At 41.9% G+C, this 15,852-nt stretch overlaps 1 protein-coding gene across 1 annotated transcript in view; it reads right to left on the bottom strand.

Annotated features, from left to right (window-relative positions):
• T265_01138 (hypothetical protein) overlaps positions 1-12,462 on the bottom strand; it is a gene marked incomplete at both ends in the record, with an annotated part of 45,662 nt that extends 33,200 nt beyond the window's left edge. Inside the window, one exon of the mRNA XM_009165099.1 lies at positions 12,432-12,462. Coding sequence (XP_009163363.1) covers positions 12,432-12,462 — 31 coding nt within the window. The remainder of the gene's footprint in view (positions 1-12,431) is intronic.
• Between the last annotated feature and the right edge of the window lie 3,390 nt (positions 12,463-15,852).

Here is a 15,852-nt window from a genome sequence, read left to right as displayed (position 1 = left end):
GTTGCCCAATCAGCGTTCCGTTTTTGTCTGTGCAGGTCAAAGTAATATATTGGGAAGTCACCGGTGAATAGTCACCTGTCGCAGAGTTCTTAGTATCCATTTAGGTGTGTACAAAATACAGTGGAAAGGTCTCCATTTTTTATGCGGCTGTGTACGTGAGTATTGGTGTTGAGAACCAACAGGTTTTAGCTCCTTCAAGAGAATTAACTGTTGCTTATTCGTGCAGCTAACCTGAACCCTACAAGCAAACAGGCTAATTGGACATATGGTCTAATATAAAACAGTATCTCCCGGGGGGTTTCTGTGGGTATTTTTCAAAATTTATGATGAAGACATCATCCTGTAAATGAAGACCATTTATGCTGAAAAGCCAAGAATCACTGCAGAGCTGTTTCAAACTTATCGGAGATCCTCAGCAGGGCGCACCTCTCAAAATTCCAGAGGGCACAGAGAAAGGACTTTGGGTTCCCTGTGGAGATACACACTGGTGGTGATCCTCCGTGAAATATGAAACAGGTGTACTGTGTTTCCTGACTGTTCATCACAAGTTGAATTTATCTCTTTTAATTTGTTTTTAGTGAAGGCTTGAACGTTCCCAATTTCCCTAAGGTGTATTCACAAAAAGTGGCTTTATCTAAGTGATGTACACTCCAGATCCACTGCACACGTCCGGCCACTTCTCTTTGAGGTAGATGAACCAATTTCACATCACCCTACCGGAGCGCTTGTAATATCGCCAATGCACGAATGTGTGGTATTCTGATTGTCCCACAACTAATTACCTGGTAGACCGGAAACAAAATACACACACACAGGAAAAAGCCTCAATACCAGGATACCGTAAATTTGTCAGCGCGTAAACCAATTTAGTTATTATTGTACAATATATTTTGTTTATAATCTTGTTTCGAACAACACTAGTTTTTTGGTGGGCTGGTGAAGCGTTCAGACAAATGTATACAAAAATTTGCTAGAAAGACAAATTGTCCTTTGAATTTAGCGAGTAATTCGTGAGTAAAATTCACGCAGTTGTTTATGTGGAAGGCTATGTCATTCAGGTTAGGCTTTTAGTTATTATCACAGAGTTCAGATGCACTTTGGTCCTTATGGACAGAAGTCAAAAAAATTAGTTTCTGGATAAATTAGTTAAAGGTTCCTCTCTCTCTCTTGTGGTTGCGTTACCTAATTGTTTAACGTTGTACAGATAAGTGCCCCTCGGACATTATGGTGGATCGTTGCGTCTCACAACTGATTTCTACTATTAGACAAGTTGATGAGCAGTTCTTGGTCAGTTGCTCATGCCCATCGTCGGGCATGGTTCTGATCATATAAATGCACTTTTATAGATCACGCGGCTAGAAAGACGTGTGGTCAAGCTTTTAACTTTCCGTACTGTCATCAGTGTACGCTGAGTGCCATTGTGACAGTGGGCCGAATTAGCCTACTGACCTTCAGTTAATGTTTCAGTCGCGCGCATAGGCCTTGTCTCCCTAAATGTCGTTACCAAAATTAGTTCGGAGATCACACACTTTCGAAGAATACCCATATTGGCTCTTGTGGCATTGCCCACAAAATGTTTATCGTTCGATAATCTTTTGCCATCGTGATAGTCAAAGTCAAGGAGGGTTCTTATAACGTTTATCTGACTGAACAGGGAACTATCTAGGCGAGAAGAGGAAGATATCACCTAAGGGTAGTGGCTTGACTAACCCCCCACCATGGCTTTTTTTGCTGCAATTGTCATATTTTCCCTGCTAAGTAATGTGTTCCGCAGCACTAGAACGTACACAGAAAGTAAATTTAAACCAGTAGACGATTTTCTGCAGTGGTGGCAATTTGATTGCAAGTCAACCTCCGGGTAGATCGTTGAAAAACATCAACGGGTTTTAGGTTATTCATTTTGAGATGGCGCGAACATTGAGTGAATTGCTTATTGAATGAAGTAATGGCCAAATAGATAAATGAGGAAATAGACAAATGAACTAACGAATTCGTAAACAAAAGTATTTAACAAGTGAATTTAGTAACAAATGCAGAAATTATTAGAGAAACGAATGAATGTATGAGTTGAGAACTCTGGGAGTAAATAGACGAATGAATGAATAAATGGGTGAATGAATGAGTGAATCCACAAAAAGAATAAATAGTGAGTGCGAAGTTAAATTGCGCTAAAACTTTGGAATTATTTTCATTTTGATACAGCTCTTATGCTTTTACACAAGGCCGTAATTTTCCTTCTGAATTTTGTGATAACACGCACGAAGCCTCTTTTGTGTATGCGAGTCTTACATACATTTGTGTAGGCTTTGTCTGTTGGACGGACCTGTTACATGCGCAGAATTAACATGACGTGAACGGAACGTTACATGCGAATGAATGAGTGGTGTTCGTCATCCAGCTGTGCGTCGCATGAACAGCTGCTTGTTATGTGATTGTTCTGGCGTGCAAATTTCTCGTCTCTTGACTTACCATTGTAGGATTTTTTGTACACGGATTAAGCATTATTATTCGCTCACTTGCATCATTACTTGCTTCGGTTGATCAGGATAAACTAAGACAAATGCAGGTGCATATACATTCCCGGGACACTTATTAAACAGAAAATCCGTTAGTTCATAATGTTCGGAGTTACCGAACCACTGAAAGCAACAGCTAAGTAGATCCCACAGTCAGTGGAGTAAGCTGATGTTGATAAACTATTTGTTCTGTTTTCGAATCTGCGACACCTCAAAGCTGAATACCACCGACGTTGCAAGGACAGGCAAGAAAGTGCGATTAGGTCTATCATGATAATAGTGAAAGCGTGTTGTGCCGTAAAAAGCTGTTATTTATACATCTGACTAACCATCAAAAATTTAACGGCTCATCGCAAAATAATATCGAGAGTAATTACGTATAATTATTACATGGTTGGCTCGAAGTCATGCAGTCAGGCCAATGTAAGGAGATAATAAATGTTCGAGGGAGCCACAGACCAACTTTCGTAGTTAGTTTAAGTTGATCAATAGCAAAATGAAAAGCCATTTTTCAAAGTTAATTTTGAAGACTGAACACGATAAAATCAGTTAAACGCTATATTAAACGCTTTTAAATATCCCACTCCAGTGTTGGTAAAGTTGGTTGCCATTCCCTGTTACCAGGTGGTATGCAGTCGGCATAGATGTAAGGCCAAGTGACAGCGTGCAGCCTCGGAAATACTGATCAATAAAACATGACTCTTGGCAGGTATGAAAACACCATTCTTGAATGTTTCAGAGCAACGTTTCGAATGTGGCATCCTGATCTGTTGGCACAGGTGTCCTGAGTAGGCCAAGTTTTTACTTAGATCAAGATTTTACGGCTTATTTCTCCAGAAATTTTACATGAAAACGCTTGGAACAATATCTTTCACAAGACTCTTTGTCTATAAGGACATTATCAAATTTTGAAAGTCGATAGAATTGCGTAAACTGGCTATAGATTTTTGGGTTCACAGCTGGTTGTCATACAGTATATAAGCCAAATTCAGGCGAATCACAGTTTTCTCCTTTACATCACAGACAATAATGCAGCTCTTCCAAAACGATTCTACATTAAATGGGCTTTAGCTGAAAGTCATTCACGCAGTTTATGTCATCCTTTATTTGCCGACTGTTTTATCCAAAAAGATGTAACGTCTGTGATGCAGCCCCGTTTGCTTTCTTCCGACATTCCACGTTGCTCTTCTTTTCCGGTTACGTTTTGAGGTAGGCAACATAGCCGGTATTAACATAATCTTTTGGGAAAAGTGAGATAAACGCTGTTGTGACTCAAGAACCGTTGCAGAGCGTCTCAGTAGAATGCAACAACTTCCCGTCTCATTAGGTGACACGTATAGTCCGCAAATTGCTTGGCCTGTTTCTGAACACACAGTGCTTTCTTCTGACAGCAGACGGTTAACTTTAGATGTGTAAAATTGTCCTCGTTTGAAATCACTATGTGGCTTGATGTAATTATCAGATGTGAGTATCAGCCGACTGTCCACCTTCCACTTGCAGTGCCCTTTGGCTTTGTGTATTCGCGAACAGGGCAGTCGCGGTCATCCAATTGGTTTTTCGATGCACTGCGTTCAAAGACATCCACTGAAATCCAACATGTGCGTACTGTATCCAAAGTTTTCGCGTTGAGTCCAGGAGCAAGGGATGACCATCGTCCGCTATGGAGCCCAGGATTTGTTGTTGCTAGTTCGAATGTCGCTCAAGCTCCCTTACGGTCAAGTCAAGTTTTTTTTTATTTCTTTGAGAGGGTGTCTTTGAAGGCTTCATGGCCAGACGCAGACGGCTGAGAATTATCAGTTTTCAGTAATGACAGGGATAAGACCTACCTTCAGTAAAATTCAATACAACATCCTCACGCTTGAGTTGACCGTTTGTTTGGCTACTCCGAATAAATTTCTCATCCATCTTGCTAAGTGTTGATTTATTAACAGGAATATTGCTGTGAAACTAAAGATTTCCGGCACAAGAACCCTTGTGGTCCGGTACTTGGTTTCGACTGCTCTAGTACTATGAATTTTTGTTTCCGCAACGACAGCTTATGTTTATGTCTTGTCAGTCTAAATCTCAGTTTGACCTCGGATGGTATTTGGTTTTTGCAACTGACGCAATAAATGCTCGAGTAGAACATAAAAATGACGAGAACTCGAAGATTGCACCTACTTGCTATGCCTCAAGACGGTGGAACCGGTCATGGGCTCTGGAAGATTAATCAATAACTTTACAGGCAGCATGTCCCATCTAAGCAAATTTCACATACCTCAACACATCGATAGCTACTCATAAACTTCAGTATGGAGCATTTTGTAAAACACCTGTGGCATGATTATTTTGTAGTTAACCAGGAACTTATATTTAACCTTCTTACATAGTCTTTGTAAGCCGATAGTCAGGAACATTAAGTGTTTTATCTACGTTAGATGCCAACTGATATACCTCATTTGTTTGTGGGGCTACCATCCCATACTGAATTCGTGACTTCCCAAACGGAAGTCAATGAAGTTCGCCTGATCTTGTGGTGTGATTCATGTACAGGCGCACAGTTTAATCATATGTGCGTTAAGCGCGCAAATTTGTCGTTCTAGCAACCAAAACGTTAAAGACTGTGTGGTGGTTCAACAAATATTATGGGTCCATAAAATGCTGAAGTAAATGATGTAGACACTGTGGATACTGAATGATGTTCAGCGACTTGAAGTTTCGTGGGTAACTCAGCTCAATTCTGAGGGCGTCGAAGTCACGTTTTTTTCCAAAGTCCTTCAAGGAAAAAGCACACTCTTTTCTAGCAATCTGGTCTATCACATCCATCTCTGTCTCTTAAAACTACTTAATTTGTTGCACCTGCTGTCGAATTTGAAAATCCTGTCCTGAAAACTGCTCTCTGTGACTCTGGAAAGCGACTCTAGATCAGGTTATAACTAGCTAAACATAGAACGACTCGACCGGTTCTGCCTAAGACAATGACACTAGGCAAAGCTTTCAAGATGAGAACGTTTCCGTTCCTGTAGAAACTAAGTTATGCTTACTAGTTATGCTTACTGGTCATACCCGCTTTCGGTATAGGTTCGGTTATCATATCTGTTTCACGTAAATTCGAGGGAGTTCGCGCAATTTGACAGGCCTCGCTTACGACTCTCACTCGCACCCCTATTGACACATTACTCTAGCTCATGGTTAAGATCACTAGCACCATAGTTGATGCTAAACTGACGGAGCGTGCATCTTCAGAGAAGCCATGGCACCAAATATCTTGAGGATTCTTTCATTGAGCCCGTGATAAAACGATTCTTGATCACCCAAACAGGTGCCTGTCTTTGGTTTCGGTTTTATGTGTCCAAGCTACTGTAATGATGGGAGGAAATTCTAGGTAGGTAGACATCTTTGAGTGAATCAAGTCTGGAGTCTACACAATGGACCAGAACTGTGCTGACTATTCGAAACGGTACTCAAAGAAAAGGGCACTTCTGTTGTCCTTTATAGCTGAATACGCGTTACGTTTGATGGTCTTTCGGATTCTGTGAGGTTGTCGTACGCACCGTTGCTATAGGAACGGAACATCAGGAACCAATGTTCACATGGAAAACAGGAGGTGTCTGGCGCAGTCACAGTCAATCGTTCTGCAGCAGCAGAAAATTCTTCTAAGCGCTTATGACTGCTTGATTTTTCATCATGAAAGCTGGCAAATAAAACCTGCTGGCTATAGTTAAACACAGTTTGTGTCCCCATGTACAGTGAAAACTCTTGCTTATTTCATATCCATCACTATTTAGCTAGATGGGGTAGCTCCAAGTTACCTGACGCTACATTAATGGTAGCTTTCTCAACCAGAAAGGTAATCGTTACAGCGTTTTACTGGGCTAGCTTTTATCCTTAATTGAATATAGATCACATTGCGATTTCACAAAGCAACACCACACTACTCTTTTGGGAAAACTCCACTTGGTATCATCACAAACCGAAGCGTGCTCTCTAAGAAGGTGCTCCGGCAATTTGTCTACCAAAAAACTTGATATGCAGTATTTCATCCCTATTCCGTAATGGCAAATCTACACTTGAGTTCACTGCTTTGTCATTTTCGTGGTCCAGAGCCTTGCATACTTACTCCGCTGCTGTTGAACCATCACCCGTTTTTAGCAGGAAGTTTCCAGCCCAAAAGATTTGTCGTTACAGTGACTGGACCTAGTGTGACCTTTGCTAATGTGACAGAATAGCTCCAAAGCATTGGTCTCAGACATTTTTTGATGCTGCCAACTATAATTATATAATGACTAAGATTGAAACCTTATGAAACCACAATAGAAGGTGCTCGGCAATTTGTCTACCAAAAACTTGATATGCAGTATTTCATTCCCTATTCCGTAATGGCAAATCTACACTTGAGTTCACTGCTTTGTCATTTTCGTGGTCCAGAGCCTTGCATACTTACTCCGCTGCTGTTGAACCATCACCCGTTTTTAGCAGGAAGTTTCCAGCCCAAAAGATTTGTCGTTACAGTGACTGGACCTAGTGTGACCTTTGCTAATGTGACAGAATAGCTCCAAAGCATTGGTCTCAGACATTTTTTGATGCTGCCAACTATAATTATATAATGACTAAGATTGAAACCTTATGAAACCACAATATTTTTGAATTTTGTAGAGCTTGGACATTTCGGCGATTGGAATGACTTCCTGCTTTATTACTTAAAGCAACACCCCCGAACCCTTCAAGGACAGAAGCTTGGGTCTGGTTTGCTCTGATAATGATCTCATTTCCTGTTCTTATGTTATAATTTGATTGTAGTATAGTGCTTTTGATAAGTTCACGATTTTTTGTCTATCGTTATCTGCCCAACTATGTTTTCAGGGCGGCAGACCGTGCAAAGATCGAAACGGCTGCAAACGACATCCCGTTTAATAGACAATCTGTACAGATTGTATACTGTAGGTGCACAATTCTAAGTTTGTGTTGCATGCTTTGTTTTACTGTGCTAATCGTTCATTCAATAGCATGCTTGTTACCGCTCTCGCTATTCAGTTAGTATAAGGCCCAAAATGATGCGCCTAATAACCTGACTGGCTGTAAGTGAATTCTTTCATCCCCTCATTCTAATTATCAATCTTTATTATGTCTTGACAACCAGGAATATACCTTTGAATTTATTCAGACAAGTGTTTGTCATTCTCTAGTCATTCTCCCAGCAGTCGCTTGGACGGTTGTGAATTTCATTACTTGTGGCTTAGACATTGATGCCAACCAAGATGATGTTGACATCCGTGTTGTCAGCAAAATGCATCTGATCAGGATCCATTGACAGTTTCTGTCAGTTTCGTACAATCGATCAGTCTGACATTCCTCAAATGTGTTAACTCTTTGTACATAATCGTAAATGTCCAGGCCTGACTGTTTATCGGGTAAAACATAAACCTTGTTTTTCTAAAACAACTCACTACTGGTACACTTCATTCGTACCAAATTCGGTGTAGAGGGTAGCAGCCAAGCCCAGCGGCTTTTCGGCATAGACTGGTTTCACTTTCAGGTCTAAATCTCCATCAAGCCTTACAAATCTCACACTACCAATAGAGTCTTTTAGTTGTTTAAATTACTATCCACCAGCTCTTTTATGTGACTTTATTCTTGCTTATTTTTTTCAGAGACATTTATCCTAACCAGTTGCCGCTCTGTGTTTGTTTTTGTCACCACTGAATTTTGTGCTTATCACTCACACTTGCTCAACGAGCACTAATGGAGTGCTAGAATGCAGGGTCGATGAGTAATATGCGTTTCTCACAGACCTCTACATGAACACATCGAGAAGCCATAGAATTAAACTGAAATATTGACACCCTCCGCAAGTACACCCTTCTGAACTCAGTTTACCATTCAAATAGTTTAAAAAGTATTTGGGCCTCCAGTAGAATCTCGGAAAGTTTCTGACTGTGCCCTCCACTGCCGTGGTTTCACTCTAGAGCACCCTATTACTTATTTATTTTTACTATATGTGATTTATTGTTGGTGTCAACTAGTGTGTTTCTTGATAATCAAGCAAGAGGAAGGTGGACCACAACGAATCGACCCACCAAGACAGGAAATAACGAGTGGCAATTTCAGCAGGCAATGGGGCAAGGGAATGTAAGTAATACAGACCACAACTTAACACAGATAAAGATCGGATCAATAGGACTCCGAATGAGATTGTTAACAATAGCCGGTCAGATTATAACTTGGAGCGGCTCTTTGTAAACTATATAAGCGCAAATGCAAGGAGAAAAACTGCCCACGCACAAGCGCACTGATGAGCTCTTAGAATGGTGACCAAACGTGTGCTAGTCGATTACCAACCTCAGTGAACAGATCCACAGCCATCTGATCAATTACCAATGCATGCACCCGAGCTACCAATCTTTCCACACAATACCAGTCACTATTCTTTTGTTAGTTACTCCAGATATTTAGCAGTGCTTGGGTCGATCAACTATCCCAAGCTTTCTTTTCATTGAATAACCCAGTCTTCAGATCAGCCTTTCACCCATGAAGTGTTTTAGGTTTCTGTGCCGCGTGCCATAAAAAAGGGTTAGAAACCACCTCCTGGGCTCCTCTCCTCATCGACATAAAACAAGTCTCTCTCTAGAGCAGTGTTTAGTGTGGTCACCTCTTCAAACCTGCTCAAAGTGTACTGCAGAAAACTGAAATGGGAGGAAAAGCTTAAGGGCCATATCTGTCGGAAACGAGCTTGGCAATAACAGATGCCTTCACATGCAGTGCCGAGTAACTCACCGAAGACAACGCAGTGATGATGGTCTGGAAAAACTGTTCAGGGTGATTTTACCTTGCTACATAAAAGGTGGTCTTTGCAGACGGTAGCAGGCACTATTTGGTAGTGCGCAGAGCTGATTTTTGGTTGGGGGAACGCCCCAACGGGCTCATTTGTGCCATAAAAATGATCTCGAGATCGACCACCAGTTGCGTTGGTTCATCAGTGACATCCTTAATTAGCATCTACTGGAGGTATTTTGCTTTTTCGTTGAAGATTCCGAGGTGACATTTAGCAGGCGAGCTCTTGAGTGCTAGTGCTAACGAGGTCAATTCACTTTGCCACCCGATCGATGAAACCTCAGAAGCTTTGGATAATATTTTTCAAACCCGGTTATATCCAAGTTATAGACTACGACATCTCACCTTGCAAACTAATTGTGTGTATGCTAATGACTGAAATATAGAATCCCAATGACTCTGTACAGGTTAACATGGCCTCTACGAATACGCCTTCTAGGGCAGTTGGTGCATGTTCAATAGTCCCTACGTGAGTCCCAATTCAAAGACTTTTAGAAAGCTGCGTATACGAGGAATGACAGGAAACACTTTGAATTTAATTTACCGCCCAATTTGCAATCGGCTGTAACGACCTGTTGATTGTGCGGCCTAAGGTAGTAGGCTTGACAGAAACAGCTACGATACTGATGTAACGGTCGATACTACTGATAGGGCGTTCCAGTGGTATATGGTTCCTCGTAAATCCGCCTTGATCTAATGGAAGACGGGATTTATTATGGAATTTGTGGAATTACATTTGACTGGTAGTCAATGAATATCTAGGGAATTTTTAGAAGACGCGTTCAAGAAGATAGATATTCGGCTTTTTAAAACTAGCTGCAATTGAGAGTTTTGCCTTCCTGTCCAATAATCTGTAACTATTCAGTTGGTGTTTTTTAATAGGCAACTCCGCAGCGGAGGGCTTCTTCCTTTTTTGAAGAGGAACGACAAGAGTAACTGAATTTCACATAACACTTAATTTACAATCAGTTGTAGCAACCTGTTGTTTGTGCAGCCTGAGGTAATGGGCTAGTCAGAAACGGCTATGATACTGGTGAAAGGAAGAAGGCCTTCGCTGCGCAGAGATTTGTTCGGAAATGCCAACTGACCGGTTACAGACCATTGAACAAGGAAGCAAAACTCTAATCTGCATCTTAGTTACAAGACCTGGACACAGATCTTCTCCTGAACGAGTCTTCCTGGAGATTCATTGCCTCCAATCATTCGTCGGTCAAATAAAAGCAAATGTCACAAATTGGCCCCACGAATTCCGCAACAGAATTCCATTTCTCAATCGACGCCAAGCGAAATTCTACGAACAACACATACTACTCGCGTGCCTCCCGATCAGTAGTATCACCGTTACACTGGTATAACGATGGATACTACTGACGAAGCATGCGAGTAGTTCGTGATTTTGCGTCTATTGAAAAGTGAAATTTACTACGGAATTTGTGGATTCGCTTTGTAGCATTCGTTTACGTTTGAGTGGTAGGCAATGTGTATCCAGGAAAGCTTAGGAAGACACGTTCGAGAAGAAGACGGATAGACAGTTTTTATAACCAAGATGCATATGAGAGACTTGCTTTCCTGTCCAATAGTCTGTAGCCGTTCAGTTGGCGTCCTCCATTAAGTAACTCCGCAGCGAAGGCGTTCTTCCTTTCACTGGTACTAGCCAGAATCTGGGTCTTTTGTGTGAAGGTAGTCGATCACTTATCTACCAAGGTATTTTATATGGTTGGAGTGGATAGACATGGACAAACAAGTGTATCGGTTAACATTTTGGCTTACGACTGATTCCCTTCCAATCCGGTAGAACAACTAGCCGGTCGGTGTTGAGCAACTCATGGGTGAAGGCAGTGTATGAAACCAATATCCAGGGTAGGTGACTATGTATCGGCAACTTTAAAGGTTGGTCGGGATTGGTAACGTTGCCTGGTGCGTGATTATCTGCTGAATTCAGGTGAGACGTGGGCGTGCAAATCTTATAGATGAAATCGTAATGAGGAACTCTGTTTATTTGGCCGATATCACCGAGACAGTAAACCTTCAAATAAGCAGCTGGCTACTAGCGTGGCAGTTGGTTGTTGATCAGGTGGCTGTTGATCTGTTCGCCTAGCTGGCACTTGAATTGCAAACTTTTCGTCACCATAAGAGGACACATCATCAGTCCGTAGTTGGTTGGGTACTTCCTTCTTGCCTGCGTGCGTTTATATGGCATTCGGAAGCTATCTGTCATCTTTTGACGTGGTTGGCTACTTAAAGGGTAAGGAATTTAGTGAATCTATCGGTCCGTTTGTGCCTTCTTGCCTGCGTTTATATGGCATTCGGAAGCTATCTGTCATCTTTTGACGTGGTTGGCTACTTAAAGGGTAAGGAATTTAGTGAATCTATCGGTCCGTTTGTGATCTTTATTGCGTTGTGTTCCGCGTTTCCCTGTGTTGATTGGTTATCCCAAGGCCTTCTATTTCCACTAGCTTGTTCTCTTAGGCCTTGATTCGCATTGCGCTGTGGTCCGACGTCCTCGAGCTTGATTGGTTGCTTATATCGCCCTATTTTCTCCACCACTGCGGTTGGTGTCCCTGCATCCACCGGTTAATTTCGTGCTTTGGTTGAGCGTCTCATCTAATCCAATTGATGTGTCCGTTTGAATGGGGCTTTCCTGCTTCTCTAATGTGTTCCTTGTCTAGTTACTATTGCACCTCAAAGCTCTGTGGTTATGGCGTCCTCTCGCTCTTAGTGGTTGGTTGTTGATTGCTTCTTCAGTGGAGTATCACGTTTCCATAAATTCGCTTTCTTTTTTGTTCTTGCTTGAGCCAGTAAGCGAACCAATAGATTCACTAAATTCGTTATACTTAAAATATCCAATCACGTCAGAAGATAACAGATAACCTTCGAATGGCATATAAACGCACGCAGGCAAGGAAGAAGTACCCAATCAACTCCGCACTGATGATGTTTCCTCGTGTAGTGACGAAGCGTTTACACGCCAGTTGCCAAGCTCGGTGAACAGATCAACAGCCACCTGATCAGCAACCAATAAACTCACCCGAGCTACCAATATTTCAACAAATTACTAGCATGAACGTGTATAGTGCTGATTGCAGCCGTTAGAGTACCATATACCCCAAATATCCATATCCATATCCATAACCATATCTCCAAATATTCACTTCCATAGCTTCCGTATAATCATTATCCTCATCTATATTTCCGTTGCCTTAATCCCGGCCCGAATTCGGCCGCTTGGTTTCGTCCCGAAACATGCATCAACTGGATCTGTCAACTTGTCTGCCCATTTGTCCTAGGGCTAGTGGGTCCCATTGTGTTGCTAACCTAATGTGACTGTTCTCATCTGTCGTGTGTCCCAGTTACCGTCCCATTTTGTCTTTGTCCTCATTCGTTCATTGATGGTAATGCCACTCTCGGAGGCTCTTGTGTGCCACTTGCATGATTAATCTTTTTTTCGCGTGCATTGGTTCATCGTGTAGCTTTGAGGATAGTTAACCACTAACAAATCACATCAAAGTTCTGTTTTCAATTGTTGTTTGATAACAATACAGGAACGACTTGTTTTAATTACACTCTTACAACCCGTCTACGCGTTCGTCAGTAGCGATAGGGTTCCGGTAACAAGAGCCATAGGCAATATCCGTTTGTATTCTGAAACCCCAATTCCAAAAGCAACTGAAAGTTGGGTTGAAAATTACTGTTTTCCCATGTGTCATTTGTTGATTTCAGTCATTCGGACAAAACCCAGGAAGGATCGAGAATACACCCAGTAAGGTCGTGTTTCTCAAATGTGAGGTAGCTGCGACTCTTGTTTTTGTGCTTGTATGTGCGTCGCATCGTAAGCAGATTGTTGTTTAATAGAAACTCCATTTCCCTGCTCACAATTGAAAGACAAATAAAGCTATTCGCTTCTTACGTGTGGCAGCCGTATTGCTGACGGAACGGCGCAAAACCAGTTGGAGGGAATCGCTGGTGATTGCGTTGTGTTCCGCGTTTCCCTGTGTTGATTGGTTATCCCAAGGCCTTCTATTTCCACTAGCTTGTTCTCTTAGGCCTTGATTCGCATTGCGCTGTGGTCCGACGTCCTCGAGCTTGATTGGTTGCTTATATCGCCCTATTTTCTCCACCACTGCGGTTGGTGTCCCTGCATCCACCGGTTAATTTCGTGCTTTGGTTGAGCGTCTCATCTAATCCAATTGATGTGTCCGTTTGAATGGGGCTTTCCTGCTTCTCTAATGTGTTCCTTGTCTAGTTACTATTGCACCTCAAAGCTCTGTGGTTATGGCGTCCTCTCGCTCTTAGTGGTTGGTTGTTGATTGCTTCTTCAGTGGAGTATCACGTTTCCATAAATTCGCTTTCTTTTTTGTTCTTGCTTGAGCCAGTAAGCGAACCAATAGATTCACTAAATTCGTTATACTTAAAATATCCAATCACGTCAGAAGATAACAGATAACCTTCGAATGGCATATAAACGCACGCAGGCAAGGAAGAAGTACCCAATCAACTCCGCACTGATGATGTTTCCTCGTGTAGTGACGAAGCGTTTACACGCCAGTTGCCAAGCTCGGTGAACAGATCAACAGCCACCTGATCAGCAACCAATAAACTCACCCGAGCTACCAATATTTCAACAAATTACTAGCATGAACGTGTATAGTGCTGATTGCAGCCGTTAGAGTACCATATACCCCAAATATCCATATCCATATCCATAACCATATCTCCAAATATTCACTTCCATAGCTTCCGTATAATCATTATCCTCATCTATATTTCCGTTGCCTTAATCCCGGCCCGAATTCGGCCGCTTGGTTTCGTCCCGAAACATGCATCAACTGGATCTGTCAACTTGTCTGCCCATTTGTCCTAGGGCTAGTGGGTCCCATTGTGTTGCTAACCTAATGTGACTGTTCTCATCTGTCGTGTGTCCCAGTTACCGTCCCATTTTGTCTTTGTCCTCATTCGTTCATTGATGGTAATGCCACTCTCGGAGGCTCTTGTGTGCCACTTGCATGATTAATCTTTTTTTCGCGTGCATTGGTTCATCATGTAGCTTTGAGGATAGTTAACCACTAACAAATCACATCAAAGTTCTGTTTTCAATTGTTGTTTGATAACAATACAGGAACGACTTGTTTTAATTACACTCTTACAACCCGTCTACGCGTTCGTCAGTAGCGATAGGGTTCCGGTAACAAGAGCCATAGGCAATATCCGTTTGTATTCTGAAACCCCAATTCCAAAAGCAACTGAAAGTTGGGTTGAAAATTACTGTTTTCCCATGTGTCATTTGTTGATTTCAGTCATTCGGACAAAACCCAGGAAGGATCGAGAATACACCCAGTAAGGTCGTGTTTCTCAAATGTGAGGTAGCTGCGACTCTTGTTTTTGTGCTTGTATGTGCGTCGCATCGTAAGCAGATTGTTGTTTAATAGAAACTCCATTTCCCTGCTCACAATTGAAAGACAAATAAAGCTATTCGCTTCTTACGTGTGGCAGCCGTATTGCTGACGGAACGGCGCAAAACCAGTTGGAGGGAATCGCTGGTGTCGTTATGATCAGCATCCGCGGGACTGTTAGTTGTTCTTTCATTCATGAACACGAAAGACTTGGGCTTACTACAAGAACATGGCGTTGAATCACTACTCGTATGAGCATCTAAAGTACGAAAGACGGTGTTTAGATAAAGGTCTTCTAGCCGCAAAATTTATTAAAAACTATCTTTGGCGTGCCAGCACTTGTCTAACTTTTTCAGCTTTAATGTTAACTGAGGACAACTGTGGTCTCCAAGCTCTAACACTGCAGATGTTTGTGTTAGAAATGACCTCTTTCGTCTTTCGGTACCGTTAATTTGCGTTGGGTCTTTTTTATTTCGTGTTCCATCGACCCAACAATATTCTAGTGGCTAATGAAAATCTGTAGTATTTCTGATTGTGTTTCTTTCACGATTGACGATTGCGCTTGACGATTGCGCCTAACTCATAAGACCCAAGAAGTGCGAAACCGATCTTCGGAAACCATATGAGTAGTGAGTTCAGTCTACACTATGGACCGTATGTCTATGGCCTGCACACGGATTTACGTAGCAAACATTAAAAATTTATCCTCCAGGCTTAATTTTGGAAAACTTATGAACACATCAGTCGTGAAAACCGCAAATATGTTCTCGGACCACTCCGGAACCTAGACTGTCCATCTTATATTTTGCCTGTCTTCTTGGTGGAGAGCTTATTGGAGTCGCGTTTTTTTGTACCCCGAAGATGCGGCACTAATTCACTTTGTCAACAGGACTTTGGTTTAGCGTACTGGTTGATAAACCCGGGCATGCACTCACATACTCTTTAGAGAATGTACAGGGTGTCTCATTATAAACGGGATAAATAACACCCATGTTAAAACTTCACCACTAACTTAAACGTTTATTATTTTTTTATTTAAAAATACAGCCGTTATGGAGGTATATTATTAATAAACTGGTAATACAAAAGATGTTGAAACAAACCGCCCCTTTCTTCTATAACAAGTTGGAGGCGGT

This window comes from Opisthorchis viverrini (assembly GCF_000715545.1).
Source record: "Opisthorchis viverrini unplaced genomic scaffold opera_v5_12, whole genome shotgun sequence".
Classification (NCBI taxonomy): domain Eukaryota; kingdom Metazoa; phylum Platyhelminthes; class Trematoda; order Opisthorchiida; family Opisthorchiidae; genus Opisthorchis; species Opisthorchis viverrini.
The sequence above is the reverse complement of the archived record's forward strand: the minus strand, read 5'-3'. Positions and strand labels throughout refer to the sequence as shown.